This window comes from Osmia lignaria, chromosome 6 (genome assembly GCF_051020975.1).
Source record: "Osmia lignaria lignaria isolate PbOS001 chromosome 6, iyOsmLign1, whole genome shotgun sequence".
Classification (NCBI taxonomy): Eukaryota; Metazoa; Arthropoda; class Insecta; order Hymenoptera; family Megachilidae; genus Osmia; species Osmia lignaria.
This window is the reverse complement of record NC_135037.1, coordinates 2647771-2666409: the sequence shown is the minus strand read 5'-3', so window position 1 is coordinate 2666409 and position 18639 is coordinate 2647771. Positions and strand designations below refer to the sequence as shown.

At 39.7% G+C, this 18639-nt stretch overlaps 1 protein-coding gene across 2 annotated transcripts; it reads right to left on the bottom strand.

The window, feature by feature from the left end:
- Positions 1 to 8266: 8266 nt before the first annotated feature.
- Positions 8267 to 17214, bottom strand: Atet (ABC transporter expressed in trachea). Of its 2 annotated transcripts, XM_034318135.2 has the most exons (13): positions 16424 to 17214; positions 15791 to 16079; positions 13001 to 13170; positions 11427 to 11650; positions 10852 to 10969; positions 10587 to 10776; positions 10318 to 10525; positions 10047 to 10223; positions 9603 to 9964; positions 9347 to 9515; positions 9179 to 9279; positions 8931 to 9086; positions 8267 to 8855 (listed from the first exon to the last, which is right to left on the bottom strand). In XM_034318135.2, the coding sequence occupies exons 3-13, from the start codon at positions 13159 to 13161 to the stop codon at positions 8511 to 8513; spliced, it is 2211 nt and encodes a 736-aa protein (XP_034174026.1). In that variant the 5' UTR covers positions 13162 to 13170; positions 15791 to 16079; positions 16424 to 17214; the 3' UTR covers positions 8267 to 8510. The 2 variants fall into 2 exon arrangements, with proteins under 2 accessions (XP_034174026.1, XP_034174025.1); XM_034318134.2 differs by lacking the exon at positions 15791 to 16079 and having other exon boundaries at positions 16424 to 17207.
- Positions 17215 to 18639: the final 1425 nt, after the last annotated feature.

The following is an 18639-nucleotide window of genomic DNA, read 5'->3' as shown; positions in this document are numbered from 1 at the left end:
ATCCTGATCTAGCAACATGACTAAAGGGGAGCTTTAAATTATGCTTGAAGAGCAAATACTGAAAAGCAAAATTGAGCAAATATGACTCAACATTCGTCCACTGCTAATATCAGCTGGCAACGGAGGTTCTTAGGCCCCCTGGACATACGCCCGACGCTACATACCACCCACCCCGCCTGTTTAAGGCTCTAGGCCCAGGCAGGGTGCACCCCTTCGCTAAGAGCGCTACCCATCCATCGAACACGTTGCATCCAACGTGTTCGAGTGATGGACGCTCATAGTATAGGCAAAAGGACTTTAAGACAGCTTAGCGTATGGGATGCAACATACTTAAATGTTCCGTACTCTATGGCTGTGCCTGAAAAGGCCTAGTAATGCATGGTTTTATCTCCCATGAGGTGGTGTTCACGGTCTTATGCCGCGGAATCCTTGTAACTAATTTTATCACATAAAAACCAAAAGGATTCCCACCGAATACTAGTCAGTGTATAGTCATATTTACTTTCGCGCCGGAAATTTTTCGCAACACTACTTAAACTTGAAAATTCTAACGGGGTAATATTTACCCTCGCGTTGAAAATTTTTCGCAACACTACTTAAACGTGAAAATCCTAACGGGGTAATATTTACTCTCGCGTTGAAAATTTTTCGCAACACTACTTTAACTTGCAAATCCTAACGGGGTAATATTTCACTACACAAGGGTATGCGGGTGGATAAACGATTATGTGATAGAGTTCGTGAGGCTGAAGTGCGAATGATGAGTGTTTAGGGTCGAGAACCGTGAACGTGACAGAATGAATTTCAAGCTCGAAAGGGGAACTTTATACAATGCTTGAAGAGCAAGTACTGAAAAGCAAAATTGAGCAACTACGACGCAAACATGGTGCACTGCTAATATCAGCTGGCAACGGAGGTTCTTAGGCCCCCTGGACTTGCGCCCGACGCTACATACCACCCACCCCGCCTGGACGTCGTAACGCCAGGACAGGATGCACCCCTTCGCTAAGAGCGCTACCCGCCCGTCCAACACGTTGCATCCAACGGTGTCAGATTGACGGACGCCCATAGTATAGACAAAAGGACTACAGTTTAGAATATGGTAACATATTTTCATATGTTCCGTATTCTAAATCTGCGCCTGCAAAGGCCTAGTAATGCATGGGTTTATCTCCCATGAGATGGTGTTTCACGGTCTTATGCCGCGGAATCCTTGTAACTAATTTGATTAAATAAATAATACATCGGATTGAGTTTAAAAACCAAAAGGATTCCCACCGAATACTAGTCAGTGCATAGTCGTATTTACTCTCGCGTTCGAAATTTTTCGCAACACTAATTAAACCTGAAAATCCTGATCTAGAAACATGATTGGTACATTAACATCTAACGGGGTAATATTTCACTACACTAGGGTATGAAGGTGGATAAATGATTATGTGATAGAGTTCGTGATGCTGAAGTGTGAATAATGAGTGTTTAGGGTCGAGAACCGTGAACGTGACAGAATGAATTTGAAGTACGAACGAAGAGCTTTCTATGCTTGAAGAGCAAATACTGAAAAGCAAAATAGAGCAACTATGACGCAAAAATGGTGCACTTCTAATATCGGCTGGCAACGGAGGTTTTCGGGCCCCCTGGACTTACGCCCGACGCTACATACCACCCACCCCGCCTAGAACAGGGTGCACCCCTTCGCTAAGAGCGCTACCCGCCCGTCCAACACGTTGCATCCAACGTGTCAGATTGACGGACGCCCATAGTATAGACAAAAGGACTGCAGTTTATTAAATGGAACCTATGGATGGGCGCCACATCCTAAACTGCACCTTGAAAGGCCTAGTAATGCATGGGTATATCTCCCAGAGATGGTGTTCACGGTCTTATGCCGCGGAATCCTTGTAACTAATTTAATTAATTAAATAAGACATTGAGCTTAAAAACCAAAAGGATTCCCACCGAATACTAGTAAGTGCATCGTCATAGTTACTCTCGCGCTGGAAATTTTTCGCAACACTAATTAAAATAGAAAATCCTGATCTAGCAACATGACTAAAGGGGAGCTTTAAATTATGCTTGAAGAGCAAATACTGAAAAGCAAAATTGAGCAAATATGACTCAACATTCGTCCACTGCTAATATCAGCTGGCAACGGAGGTTCTTAGGCCCCCTGGACATACGCCCGACGCTACATACCACCCACCCCGCCTGTTTAAGGCTCTAGGCCCAGGCAGGGTGCACCCCTTCGCTAAGAGCGCTACCCATCCATCGAACACGTTGCATCCAACGTGTTCGAGTGATGGACGCTCATAGTATAGGCAAAAGGACTTTAAGACAGCTTAGCGTATGGGATGCAACATACTTAAATGTTCCGTACTCTATGGCTGTGCCTGAAAAGGCCTAGTAATGCATGGTTTTATCTCCCATGAGGTGGTGTTCACGGTCTTATGCCGCGGAATCCTTGTAACTAATTTTATCACATAAAAACCAAAAGGATTCCCACCGAATACTAGTCAGTGTATAGTCATATTTACTCTCGCGCCGGAAATATTTCGCAACACTACTTGAACTTGAATATTCTAACGGGGTAATATTTACTCTCGCGTTGAAAATTCTTCGCAACACTACTTAAACTTGAAGATTTTTCGCAATACTACTTTAACTTGAAAATCCTAACGGGGTAATATTTCGCTACACAACGGTATGCAGGTGGATAAATGATTATGTGATAGAGTTCGTGAGTATGAAGTGCGAATGATGAGTATTTAGGACCGAGAATCGTAAACGTGACCACCCTCTTTGGGGGGGCCAACCCATATACTAAACTTATGCCAATTTAACGAATAAAATCGGAAGAACGTTTCAATTTCAAGAGCGATTTTTGTTATCAAAGTAAGTACTTATAATAATAAATAGTATTCATGCTTGTTACTTTGATATCGAAATCCGCTCATCGCGAAATAAATTCTTGTACATATAAAAAAGAAAGTGTATTGTGAAGTCGGAGGGTCATCCGACTTCTCTACAGTTTTAAACTCGAAATCTACATATGTAAATATGTACAAGAAAACCCTATCCTGAGCTAAGGCATAAAATACACAAAAAAGCAATTTGCACGATTATCATTGTATAAAATGATACAGTGATATTCGTGGGTCACTATGCTCGCTCAAAAAATAAAAATTACAACCAATTCCCGTGTCGCTACGGACCATTCGTCCTACGACATGATGGGAACCGGAGGAACTTTAAAGCATGCGACTCACCGATCGTTGACTTGCACTACTGCAATCGCCACGCATCTTATTGTTAGATTGATCCATAGCTCGTCTGTTGGCTCGTCAAAAAAACGGTATCCCCACTGGCCAAAGCACTCATCTGAAAGCATAAAAATCACGATTCTTGAACGATATATGTTTTCTCTCAATTTGTTGTAGTTAATATGCTAATACATAGGATAATTCAAAAATATGCATGCAAAACTATATGAGAATAACTACACCATAAAACACGGTAAAACACATGCAGGTACATGGGGTACCACACCACACAGCACACTAATGCACTTGTATAAAAATGTCAGAACACATGGGTGACCACACCATAAGACGCACTAATATATCCGTATAAATATTCCAAAACACAAGGGAAACACTATAGGAAACACCATAGGCACACATAGATACAATTGTGGTAACACACTGATAAATCCATGCACGAATATCCATAGTGTCAACCCGTACCGGTATATGTTTGGCAGCTCCATCCGTATCCTTTGGCGGTCGCGATAAGACTGATTAGATTTGACCTCTCTATAGGTCGCGCGCGAACCGGCGCGCGGCGCGCGCAGTCAAGCATGACGTTCCGCTTCACCGGTTCCGCAGATTTAAATATTTCTATCTGATATTTGTTAATATTTGTTTAATTATTATTTTATATTTTACAATTGTTTATTAATCAAATTATTGTTATATCTATTTAAATTGTTTATTTCTTTACATTTCCGCGTGGGTATATTGCAAAATTTTGTTTAATTATTCTATTAAAAATTATTTAATTATTATTTTTAATTTTACAATTGTTTATTAATCAAACGAACGAACTGCGCCCTACAAAAAAAACGAGGAACTAAATTTCTGGTCTGTTTTACCTTGCTATCCGCCATTTTCTTGACCGTGGACAGACAGTAATTTCAATATTTTACAACTTTTTGACGATTTAGGTAAAATAAGGACCAGAGCGCCATTCTTTAGGGCCTCCTGAACACGTCCCTCAAATTTCTTTGCAATCTGTTCAGCAGGAACAAAAAATGGTGGGTTCTACGTTCTAGGGAATTTTCTAGGGATTGTCGGTAAAGTTTTCGACGCTCGCATCACCTTAAAAAAGAATTGAAAGAGGCTTTGTTTTGGCAGCATTGCTTAAAGCAGGCTTAAAATAACCATCCCGACGTTAGATTGGTCCATGTGTGTCACGTGTTTGTGACGAATTCTATCAGTTGCAAGTTTAAATACTCGAGTGTGTACGTATTATACAGATGTTTATTCATTTGTGCTTTAGTATAAACGTGACATTCCTTGTTCAGAACACGAGTTACATTAATGCTCGGCAATTTAACATCGTAAGGGCATACGGTACCATTTTATCCCGCGTCTTACACGTCATTCGTTAAACTTCGTTTTCACGCGATATTACTTATTCTTCGATGTTCGCACACACACATGCGCACAACCTCACACACGTATACTCTTTAGTTCAATATAAAATTACAATACTTGAAAAAAGTGTCATGTACTTGTATGCGATACATGGTCGAACAATATACATTGTACTTCGACGTGTGTAGTATGTGTACTAAAAGCGAAAATGGTTTTTCCTTTTGTAAATCAGTTCTCCTATGCTGCGCACCTATATGCATACGTGGTATTTATGTATGTTATTTAAAATCTATTTAACCCTTTCCCTGCAAGCGACGTAGATATACGACCTCGAAATAGGTTGTTACCTACAAATAGCATATCTAAACGACTACCTACTTATCGAGAAAATTTTATTCTAATTTCCTTGAAATTAATAATAAGTCAATTAATTGGCGAGTTCTACGAGAGATATACGATTATCGTGAAGGTCACAGTGAAAGGGTCAATAGCAGTTCGAAGGTTCTGCTCGCAAGACAGTCGTGTGTATGTGTGTGTAGGATTAAAAGTTTACTTGTTCATTATTACAGTCTCATGTCAGTTGATCTCGCGAGCGTTGAACACAGTACACGCATCTGTTTGTATGTGTAGGGGTGTGATTAAGTCCGACACATTACTGCTTTTACGTTTGACAGAAATTCTCAGCTAAGAATATGTTTGCGCAGCATTGCAAAGAACAGAATCGAGAATTCGAGAAGCAATAAAAAAACAATCAACTGATAATTCAATGTTATCTGTAAACCATATAGTCAGAACCACCCCTAGAATTTTCAGGAATTTGGAATAAAAGTAAGATTTGTACAGGTGTTGGTAAAAATGCGTAAGCACCTAAATGTAGGGCCTCGATTAGGGGCGGATCTGCACGTCGCAAGCAAGCAACTTGAGAATCGTAATGATTTCGTGTTTAAATCTTGGTTCTACGCGCGTGTCGCATGCTTGCAAATTGCTTTGGTAACTATTTCTTATATCGTAATGGTTCTGTAGAATTTGGTGAGTGTTAATGGCTTCCCATCATAAGAAGAAAAGTAGGGTAATACGGTCTCCCATCACTCGCTTGACTGATTCGTGTACCGGTCTTGCTGGGGCAACAAGAAGTTGCCGCTGCGTCCATATTTGGAAGAAGACCGAGTCTTCTAAGACTATAAAACTGAGTTGGAACAAGTTTATTATCAAAATAATTAAGAATAAAATGCAAATCTCATACTGTGTTATATCGTAATTGTAAGAAAATAAGGTGTTACATTTTACAAAGCATAAAACAAGACCACAGTACGAGTGAATCAGGTGAGTGGTAAGAGAGCCACCTTCTCTTCTGGAAGGAAGATCATTAGTGCTCACCGCTATACAACAAGATTAAATTATGTAGTTCGATTCGCATTTTGTACATCTCACTTTCATTATACGCCCAAGTAAGAGCCAAGATTTAAACGGTTTAACTAATTGTTTGTTCTGTTTAACTTAAAGAAATAACTGTTACGCCCTTATCGTATCTATACAATTTCAATATACTCCATTATCCTGCTTTCATAAGTTCCTACGCTTACAGCATTCTATATGTACACTTTACAGAACTTTACTCCTGTTTACATCATACGATTGTTTGCCGATACTGAATCACAATTGAAACGCATCCGGAATAAAATCAATATAATCCTACGTGCTTATTGGTAATATCGATTTTAACAGCATTAATTTGATCGCGATACGATTGTGTCCCAACATCTCTCACAGTGCCAGTATGTTGAATAGAAAGAAAAAAAAAAGAATTGGAAACTTTTGACCCCCGCTCCCTATTAATCATAATATTTAAGTTTTTTTAACACTAAACGTATCGATTATATGCATAGCATAAATTTATCACTGGTTACAAATCATCGCACAACATATTATTTAAACGCCATGTCCGTCGTTCGACTCGTCTAAAACCAGTAGAAGCAAGCTAAAGAGTTTCGTCAAATCGAAGACGACTCGAGACTTTTCTTCTAGAAGATTTCTACATATTTACGTTCCGCGATAAGTACAATTACCTGTTTTACACAACAGTTATCTTCGAAGATGACGAGCATGTACTTGACGAATACAATTTAAATTAATTTCGCTCCTACCAATAAAGACGGAATAAACGTAACTAATCTTTGAACGGAACGATCGTATATAAGATACCTTAGCTTAAACAAGAAACCATAAGTTGAATTTATATCTAACATTGGAAATATAAAAATATTTATACCACTATTTTTTTCTTTTTGTTTTTCTTTTTTCATGTTGTAACAAATATCGTTTCCAAGATTTAGAAAACTAAACGAAATACATATATGTATTTGCGATTTTCTACAAAATTCTATACTATCGTATATGAGAACGAAATAGAACAAAACACAAAAAATTAAAAATTAATCTACGAAACCTTTAATCATTCTGTTACTTTTTCAGTCGTTGAGTAAACGAACCCGTAGTGATACGAACAAGTACGTAGGCCGTGAAATAAATTTCTGTAAACGTTTCCAAAAATCAGAATAATCTCGTTAAATTCGTTAATGTATAGACTGGCGTGCCTACTTGTTTTCTCTCGTAATATACGGTATATGCTCCCTTCATCTCTCTAATTAAAGGGCTATATCATCATAGTAAATGTAATAATGTTCAGCACTCTCACTTAAAAAGCAAACGCACAGGCAGCTAGTGATTGGTCAAGTGTGAGCTTTTTTGTTTCTTTTTTACAATATCTCTGTCGCTTGAACGCTTATAATTATCGAATAATCGATTAATGGAATGACGATACGAGTAAGGATTGCTCGCGATTTCGTACGAAATCATTTTAATACAAATACTAGAATAGGTATCTCGCCGATATACGTACGCATCGGACGTGGAAATGAATTTTTGGTATCCCAATAGGTCGGTTAAAATTTTTGTCCGATATGTTAAACGATTTAACACTTGTATATCTCCGAGATACCATGTGTATACGTATATATATACGTATAATCTAAGTGAATGTAGCGATCGATGTAAACACGAGAACAATAAAGGATCAATTTTAATCTTCGATTCATAAAATCTATTGCTTATCTATCGAAAAAAGTCCATGATGCGCACGCGCTGGTTGGAGGGACCATGAGTCTTAAATGGGCCTAAGGCTCCTGGCGAGTTGTGTAATAATTGGCTATAAATGTTTGCGTTTCGATTTCATTGCATATCACCCATGGTGGTCTCGTTTTTCTTCGGTCTATTATCGATGATATTAAACTAATTCACGTGTACCCTAATTTCATTAGAAATGCCTAAATGATCTATGCGTATAATTAATCTCTGTTTCTTCGTTTCGTCCAACCCCTGCGAAACAACTTTCCTCGTAAGTTCCATTCTTCAGATTTTTCTGACTCGTTTGAACTAATCGATGAATTATCAAGAACGTAGACATTTTCGAACGTTTTAAAACTGTGAAATACTTACGTTCGTAATGAAACCTTTATAAACGCAACAGCACACACGGTGGTTCGTAATTCAACAAACTTTGTCGGTTCAAAGTTCCTCCTTCCAAGTATAGAAAATCTTAGCAATTGACAACGAAAAAAAAAAAGTTGAAAACATCCCATCGCGTCGTTTTCATACGTGTATATACAGTTCGCTCGTTCATTCGAAACGTTCGAGTATTTCTATCTTCAGCGAGGAAAGAATCAGAGTTGAGAACCATAATCGCGAATGTCCAAAAATTCTTTTCGATTAAATGTAAAGAAACGTCGAGATTGAAGCGTATACCTGTGACGAGTATCACGACCTATCGAGTCATCACCTCGGTCAGCAGCGCACGTTTTAACGAAGAGATCGTAACTTCAGTCTCAGTACAAAGTAGGCGATAATCCTCAAGGAAAGCAAGAAGCAGGCCAGTGCAGCGGCGTCTATCCAGAAGACGGCGTTTTGCATCGACATTTCTTCGAGGAACTTCGTCGGGCTCCTGAAGTGGCAGTACGCCTCAGTACACTTGAGCTTAGCACGATTGTAACCGTACACGGAGATTATGGTGCCTTCGAAGCTATACCTTACGTAGCTCGCGTACGAAAGAAATTTTAGATACTTTGGAATGGCATCGAAATTGACGAAGAAACCGGAGAACAGAACGATCGGCACTGACGCCACAGGGCCGATAAATACTCCGCTCTGAAACACGAAATTTCTCTTTTACCAAGAGAAGAATATTTTTCAAAGACAGAAAATAAGAACTGTAATCCTTACCTCCACACTCATTGCTGCTCCTATCACTAAACCGATGGATTGAGAAACTAACGCTGTTAACACGCATATAGTTAAATACATCATAAATCTATTCGTTTCCAATGGTTGCGACGTCATGAAATATACAATAATAACATATGCTACAGAGTATACTACCTGTAAATAAAAAATAATTGAGTATATTAATTAAAATATTGAAAAAGTGTCGGAGCCAATGTGTGGAGCTGATTTAAAGGCGTTATATTTACTTGAAATGGTACATCGGCCAGTGTTCTCGCAAGATAGTAAGATTTTACGGAATACCAATAATTTAGGTGTTCTCTCACGAAAACGGCCATTTCTGTTGGAACTACAATCAGGAAATATCATTGATACATGTGACAATAAGGATACGGAAATGTTGTGCGTTCACTTACACGTAAGAATGGTAGGCATCATAGCGGTGAACATGAGAAACATGACTGTAAAGAAAACGCAACCAGCGTTGCTCATCACTTGCGAAGCATCGTTACCGATGTCGTAATAAATTGCACCGATGAGAAATCCAACTATTATGTGTGAAATCAGCCTTACTCTCGTTAATGTCTGTAACGGGAGAGAATTTTTAATGTACAAAAAAGCTTTTGACCAAAGATTTTCGATGCAACTTCACAGTTCTAAATATGTACTGACCATGTCTCTTATTTGCGATAAGAAGATTCTTTTAAGAAGAATCCAAAACTGGGTACAGCTATTCGTTGGAAAGCCGACTTTTTGTTCTATGCTCTCTGCGCTGTCCAGCAAAGAGGTAGTGCAAGAAATCGGCATATTAATCACCGTTCCCCCGTTTGGTTGTTTCGCGACTCCGTTCGGAATCAAAGCGGACTCGGACCTTGTTTCTTGTTGCGGCGATTCCTTAGCGATATCGTTCGATACAGTTTGCACTGCGCTTATCGCCGCATGATAATGCTGATAGTTCGCGCATTTACCATTGTTCACAGCCATCACTAACTTGTGCACGCACTCGCCGTGTTCCCCGCATGCTACTTCCATTACTGAACCAAATGAGTCACGTTAAAGAAGGCGATCGATAAGTTATAGCTATCGTTAGAATATTCGATCGCAACGTTCACCTACCATAATCCGCTGGATTGTGATAGCTAGGACATTCCAAGCCCATCGACGACAAAAAGGGCACTAGTCCACCTACGTTTCCTTGATATATAGATTGGCCCTCGGCCAAAAGGTACAAATGATCGAACATTTCGAACAATCGTGCGCTTGGTTGATGTATCGTGCAAATGATAGTCCTTCCTGATACAAAATATATTATACAGATTACTCATCATCATCATCATCATCAGTTTATTGTTTCAAATTATGGAGTTGTGTCGTTAACACGATTTACCTCCTCTGCTTAATGATTTGAGCAAGCTCAAGCATTGGTAACAAGTCGAACTATCTAAACCGGAAGTTGGTTCATCGAAAAACATCACCGGAGGATTGTTAACGAGCTCCAATGCGATCGATAGCCTTTTTTTTTGACCGCCACTCAGGCAATGAGTTTGTGTATTGCTCGCGTCGCTTAGGCCAAGAGTTTCGATGATTTCTTCGACCTGCGTTTATCGATATCAGTTTACAATTATTCGTGTTTATTAGAGACTTTCTTAAACCTACCACTACTTTTTTCTCCATCACGCTGATGTCTTTCCCCAGTTTCAGGTTCGCCGAGACCGTCATCGTCTCGTATACCGTTAGATGAGGCAGCAGACGGTCATCTTGCATTATGTAACAGGACATCTTTCGAAATCTTCTGAGATTCCTGTCTTTTCCGTTTATCAGAACGGAACCGCTGAGGTGAGACGTTCTGGAAATATACAGTTTAGTGTCATCGAACTTCTCTCCAGTTTAATTGCGTAAATATCGTCGGAATTTAACTGACTTGTATCCTGCTAGCACGTTCATTAATGTACTCTTGCCGGCACCGGAAGGACCCATAATGGCGGTCAGTTCTCCGGATCGGAATTTTCCATTGACACATTTTAAAATCGTTTTGTATCCTGTAACGTAACGCACTTAATATGTAACAGGTAGAAAATTTCATAGCTTTTCTTTTTTTAGTTCCTAGTCTTTTGAATTATATTTATTTTCTTTTTCGAATCGTTGTGTTTTTCACGGCGTGCACATTCTAACGGTTTACGTAATATCTCGCATTGCCAAAATGATAGTCGGCAGTCTTGCCAAGACTTTGCAACATTCTCGAAGATAAGGCATAGAAATTTCGCTAAACTGCGGGTTTCACGGCTAGCCGGATTCTCTGGCTGACCTCTTTAAAAGCAAGTACAGTAGCACCAACGCGAGGTGAATCTGGACCGAAACAAGAACCAGCCTGCACGTACATCTCTATCGATTCTTTCAGCCACCTCGTTCGCACCCATACATGTACTCGTTGTTGAGCAAAATGCCTAGGAAAACCGTATCTTTTCTATTCGCGGTTACTTATTGACGAAGACGAACCTCTCTTCCTGCCCTCGGACACGCTGTATGCCAGGTTCTTGAACTCGATATCAACCGGTGGTCTCTTCGGAAGATGCGACAACGTAACCGCCGGCCTTTTCCCATCCTGTCCTGGACTATGATTCGGCACCTTCCTCGCGAACATGCTGCTGGTACACATTGAAACCGGGGCACCGTTTGTTGCGTTGCCGTTGCAATTACAGTGAAGATTGTTTTGTGATCCACTGAAACGTAAGTGGCAGAAATTTTCAATTTTCAAGACCTTCTTTTTGATTTCAGAAAAAACGTGGTTTCGAAACAAATTGCGAGTCAATTCGAACTGGACGAGTAATTCATCCAGTTTCATCAAATTGGATAATTGCCCGTTGTCACTTCTACGAACGCGGCATTTAAAGCGAAACTAATAAAGAACGGCTTTCCACGTACTACTTTACGAGTTTATAAACTTTTGCTTTCCTTCTTAGCGCTGTAATGGTATGTGTGATGAAAAGTAATTCAGGGCAATTCGTTGCTGCGTCTAATCGATAAAAGAAAATTTTATTCTATTATCGAGATTCTTGTAAAGACTGAACAACGAAGTTCGTTACTTTAGAAATAACGAGCGATCCGTGTTCGACGAAAGGGACCGAGAAAAGTCAGTCGAAGCCGTAAACCCGATCAATGGAAGAACCTTGAGCTCCGATTTAGACGGTATTAGTATTTGGGGGTATGGTATTTCACGTGTTCGATACCGACTCGATGACCGTACGTAAAATCTCTATCATTCGTCATCGTTGTAGCGTACTGCGAAACAACGCGAATACTACTTATACCAGTTCAGTTGGTATCAAACAAAAGCGGAAATAAAAAGGAAATCAAAGGTCATAGGAAAAAGAAATAATCGAATGTTTTTCCGAATTCGATGACCTCATTTTTGCTATCGTTAATTATTTGTACAGAAGCGCGTAGGTTTATCGTTAGTCACAAATGATTACGATGAATAATTGTGTGAGTTGTATGTACAGACCACCAGATAGTTTAATAATGAACAAAGCTCGATTCAACTATACAGCAATCGAAGGTTAGCTCTGTGAGCAATGAGTTATAAGCGAAAATACCTACAACCGATTATCTTTTTTTTTTATGGAACCTCTACAGATGTCTGTATTTAAAGACATTTGGCAATAGAAAGCTGGCGATCAAACAACCAGCTCGCAAACATTGTTGAAAACTATGTACTTGAAGAGATTCATCTATTTGAATGCTTATTAAAAAGGTAGACGAAAAGAGTAAACTTTCTAAGAACGTTCTATTTGAATTTTCTATGGACATAGTGTATTATACAAACATCAATGATAGTGTACAATAATCCTAAAAGGTAGTGACTAGATTTGGACGACTTTTTAACGATAAGGAAAGTTTAATCGCTTGAAAACTGCATGGGTATCTTCTTGTGTATTCTCAAGTAACGACGTTTCTGTACTACGATCGATACAGTTTAATGTAGCCTCGATTTATTCTCTTCTACTTATACTCCACACTCATTCCGAAGTAAAGTTTCTTGATAATAAAATAAATAGATAACACAAATTTACCTGAGGATCGCATTATTGAGGCTTTCCAAATGTAACGAGGGTGGGGGAGATTTGATCGTCACCTGATGACTTCCGCCTGGAATGAATTGCACCTGTTCATCCCCGCTGTATCTGGATGCTCCTCCGCTACTCAGACTGAGATTCTTTAGATCTGCCATCATCTACTGATGCTGGAACGATAAAAGTAGCCAATTTAAACTACTCGAATGCTTTCGAACTTGCTTCGATTGAAACCTCCTTTCGTGTTAAAATTATAATTGTATACTGTTGTTGACTTATATAGTTGTCGATCAATGGAAATTAACCAAATTGCCGTGTAACACGCGAACCGATTAATTTCTTTTTTCTTATCAAAGTTTACCGAAATATTCGTTTACGTAACAGCCGATACGATTCAGAATGATTTTCGCTCGATTTATATATGGTACGCGTAAAAAATTATAAATATATACAAGGACAATTGTCTACCGTTTAAGACCCGTAAAGTATTGTATAATACAAGCGAGATTTCATCGCAACATTAAAAAGCGGTTTTCAGGATAACATTCGTGAATCGTACGCATACAAAGTAAGGACTTTGCCACTGTCAAAACGAGTTCGTGGACAAAGAGCTTTCCATTCTCTTTTTCGCTTTTTTTCTTTTTCTATTCGTCCAGTAGCCTTTCTTTTCCATTTACGTTTTTATTGCCATACATTTACCGAACGGTACCGATCTAACATTACTTTTCAGTCCTGCTGATAAGAGGCAAATAAAACCTCGTTCGTGTCATTGATCCTTCTGTTACGAATCCCTAGAAATTTTTATTTTCGATATTGCTTAGGTTTTGGTAAGGGTACAATATTTTAATGAGCAACTTGTTTGTGAAATTTTGTGAGACTATGGTTGGATCAAGTTTCAATAGAGTTTGGACAGTTTCCGTGAAATTATCAGAGACAAACAGGATTATTAGGATGTCGCCGGTCATCGAACAATCTATGATTAAATAACGTGAAATAATAACGAAATAAGTGTGATGAGATTAACTAGATACAAATAAAATTGTGATCGGGACAACTGATAATACTAATAACCAGATTAGACGCTTATCTTTCGCTCATTGTTCCAGTAAATACTTACATATGTTACTGTTATTTTACCTAACACCTGTGTCATCGTGAATTTATTATTTCACCGATCTTGTACGAAATTCAGTTCAATACGTTATTAATTTCTTACGAGTTTCATTGCAACCCTTCGCTCTTAGCTTCTGGCTGACTATACCGCGCTTTTCTACTTACGTTAAATGCAGCTGCAGCAGTAGAAGAGATAAACCCTATCGGAAGTTAAGTATGTACATCGATCAATGACGAATCAACCAGTCATTTGTCTTTAAACAGATTTTATTCGAGTGATGAATTTCTTATTATCTTAAAAGTGTATAATATGCTCGGTAAGTACCATATGTTTTAATTAGTAATCGTCCATCTATGTGATTTATCAACATAGAAGAGTTCAATCAAACCGGATAATGAGTTCGATCGCTGGGAAGTTCTTATCAATCAAATATCTTTCGCATCTGAAATCAGTTAAATGCTCTCCACGTGCATTTCATACTTTAGATACTCCCCTACTCTACAAGAGGTAATACTGGTTGCCAATCAACACAACACGATAATCAAGTATTTTTCAATTATATATGATCCATTTCCATATGTGATATTCCGCGATTAGAATGATTTTATCAGGTACACTCGACACACACGAATGATATAGGTACTTCTATGTTGGAAACGAATGAAAAAATTTCTCAGATTCCTAGTCAAAATCATTTTCGCTTTGAAATTCAAATAATACTTTCCATGAACACTGTGCACCATTGGTGATCTGCGCGTCGCGAAAGCTATTAAATCTGATAATGCATATACCTCATCAATAATTCACTGTTAAACTATTAACGCGTTAATTGCTGTAGGGAACACCGGTGACTGACTCCGCGAAGAATTGTAATAAAGTATTAATTACGTAAGGAAACAAGTGAAGAGTTATACGTGCAACTATCTCACCGTGAACGCTTTAACGAAAGGGTTAAAAATAAAAAAAGGAGGGAAAGAGAAAGGAAAACACTTGTTGTTTCCTGCCTCGCAACAAGCCAAAACGATGTTTTTCCGGCGCAAACACCTGTTAGAAACTGCGATGATCCTCGAAACCCGAGGTACGTGCATCTTAACCCTTTCACTACATACGTCATTGAGAATTGAGAATTAATGTCGAAAGAAGTTGTTCGTAAAATTTTGGCGATTCATTCATGATTTATGAGACTGACGATCCGATTTCTATTGAAAAGAAATCGATCGGTAGTCGTCGGTGATCGAGTCTCGAGCGTTGATCCGTCGATAGTTAATTCGCAGCTAGGTGACTTTGAGATCAGTTATTGATCTCGATTCGTTTTATCGGAGTGCTTGTAGCCAGACGAACAAATTAGCGATGTTGTCTGGTTATGATAAGTTTCATACTATCGCGACCGTACGTATGTAAGATCGCTACAAATAGACGTTATTTTTGCCAGCCGTAGTGGTCAAGAAACTCGCAAACGCATCTAATATATCCATAGGCTGAAATTACTCGAGATCGCTCGGGGTTAACTCGTTGTTGGTTCTTGGAAGCTTTCAAGCCATTGGACAGTGTTGAGAGGAATCGCAAATATTAATAATTCGTACGAACCTCTCGACCGGCACGTGTGTCGCGTAACTGATTACGATAAATTATGCTTGTTAGAGGTATCGATTCAGCATATGAAACGATACGTTTACCTAGTTTTACGTTATCGTAAAACGTTCATTTCTCTTGAAACCCTCGACGTAGCGACTAACATAGCCTTCTCCGTTGAAAGTAGCGCGGTATCGTGCCAAGATTTGAATGTCATTACTTCTCTTCGCTTAAGCCGCGTCTATTTACGTGGCAAACAAGCATGCGTTAAATTATTCTTCCTTTATTCTTTCCAAGTCATCGCACGCAAAGTTTGAACGACGTCGCTTTGAAATCTCGCGAATATTATTCCAACTGTGTCGAGTGTGACGGTAACAGTTTCAATGACAGTAGCTAGCAAACGAAAGAACATTGAAAAGGACCATGAAAATAATTGGGTCATCGTGCAATATGCAAACAAAACGATCTAACTCCACACATACTTTTCGTCGTGATTAAACTACGTGTAAAGTTTCTCCAACAAAGAATTAACAGCTGACTAAGACCGTGGTAGGAAACGACGGAGCAAGATCTGATTGTAGCAGACGAACAAAGGCATTCGGTCCTCCGAGAGAGAGAGAGAGAGAGAGAGAGAGAGAGAGAGAGAAGGAGAGAATGTCAATTTAAACATTCGTGAAACATTGGAAGAACAAATATTGGATAGCTGGGCGCATGTACTTAAAATAGAATCAACTCACCATCCGTCGAACGTAGAAATAGGTATCCTAGCGGTGTCCGAAATCATACCCTGACAATGACGCTGTGCATCCTTTATCTCTCCGCCCCTTCGTTTCTCGCTCCGTTATGCACGGTAGTCGTCGTTTACGAGAGAAACCCTCTTGGTCACGACGATCACCTCTCGACAAAGAGAAACGGAGCTCGACAGGTTTTAGCACAGTTTTTCGTTACGACGCCCCTTTAAACCTTGCCTTCGTTTTCCCCACGATCGATGACGAGCTTTTCGAATTACAAGGCTGCATTCGTTTCCAAAGGATGCGTTCACCACGATCACGCACGGCACTGCTTCCAGCGGGCAAAGTTGCGTTACGCGTATACGCATAAAGCGAGAAACCAAGTTGAGTCGTGAACCAACTAACCAATTCGGAGTATCAACTGTGACTGACAGCCGAGAGAAAACGATCGGTCGACACAACACCGTTCAGAATCAGCTGTCGGGCTATGCACCACCGTTCGCCTCTACCAACAAAATGAACTGAGCTGTTCGAGTCGAAAGCCAGGGACGTCTGCACCGAACGGAGCCCTCTCCCATTCGCGACTCTCTCGCACTTTGCGCTACCCTTCCATTACCAATGACTCATAGTATTTCTTTCGCTTTACGATCATTCCAATTAGACTAGAGACCGTGTCGAAGTATCTAAACATTGCACCATCGCGCTTTCTTCAACTTTTCAATCTTTCTGAATCGCCTACTTACATTCCAACATTTAGTAGCAGCGTTTCTTTTCCAAAAAGAAACAAACAATTCGTCGAGATTCGTCTATTGATTCGAACGAATCGTTAAAATCTTACGTAAAGATTCGTATCGCGTTTTCCGAGAAGGAAAAATCCGTGACTACGAATTTTTCTAAGTACTACTTGTCGATTAAGTAATGCAATATAATGATAGGAGTGAATCAAACAGACGTGGATGGAACATCTCTTTATAATTCACATGCATCACACACGAGCACCATTCGAAGATTAAATATTATCTTTTTTTTCTCGTCAAACGATTAGCGCGATGAGTCGCGAATCGCACACGACTCCGGCTACAAAAGCTCGGTGCACGCGTCCGAAAGTTTATCTCAAGTTTGAACGATCCTTTCTAATCGGAGCGAAGGGTGTTCCGAGAACGTAACACGTTCCTGCATTTCCTCGCGCGCATGCACAACAATGTACCTCTTGGTCGTCGTTAGGGTTGAAATTCCCATGGACGCTTCCGTAAATTTCGACCTAATCGTATTCCTGTTCCGTGGCGGACGAAAGAGAGAAGGGACACTGACAGACGGAAAAGAGAAAGGAGGGAAAACTCGTTGGAAGGATTGAGAGGTGTAATCGGTGAATAAGGCACAAGGTTCCAGGAGGAAACAGGAAAGAAAAGAGCGGAGGAGAAATGAGTATGAGTTACCACATGCTGTAGGTCGATACTCTAGCACCAACTTGGATGTTCGGTGCAGGCGCACCGACTAACGAGTGCGCCTGCACCGATGAAACACGCTTTGCACGCCACGGGTGCAAAGAGTGAGACAACTAGCAGTACGGGACGATTCTAGACAAGGACTGTCGTACTTGTGAATGAAAATCGAACTTCGCTTCGCTTCTGACGCAAGTATCGTCTCCCTACATTTCCAGGTGTACACGTTGAGTGCCTTTTCAGTGACACTAAGGTGTACGCTGTCACTTATGGAGCATCAGTTCTTATACCAACTTGATAATAGACAAGAAACTGATGGAATTAACAATAAGTTCAAGATGTACTCCGAATCAATTCCAGTATTCAAATTTCATTTTATGAGTATATCATAGAAAAATACGTATTCAAATGAAATCAGATGCAACAGCATGTTTTCCCTCAAACCGTTTCGTGTATTTAGACTGTTTATTGTGCGATTCCGTTGTTTTCGCTGATACCACATTCTGCGAAAAACACGTTGAGCTTCATTTCGTTTTCTGTTTCCTATTTTTTGCGTGATCGAGTGCGAGACATTTTTTTTCCTTTGCAAACGTCTGCAACAATGCAGAACACCTATTTTTCAAGGTATAGAGAAAAGGTAACGGTTTAATGCGAAAAACGCGAAGTATGCTGGTTTCATTGTCAACAGGAAACCATTTTCAAAGCGATCATTCGTCGAGGCGAAGGGCTTTTTGCATTACGTGTCCATAGAATGCCATTGGTGAACTGTCTTTGATTTAA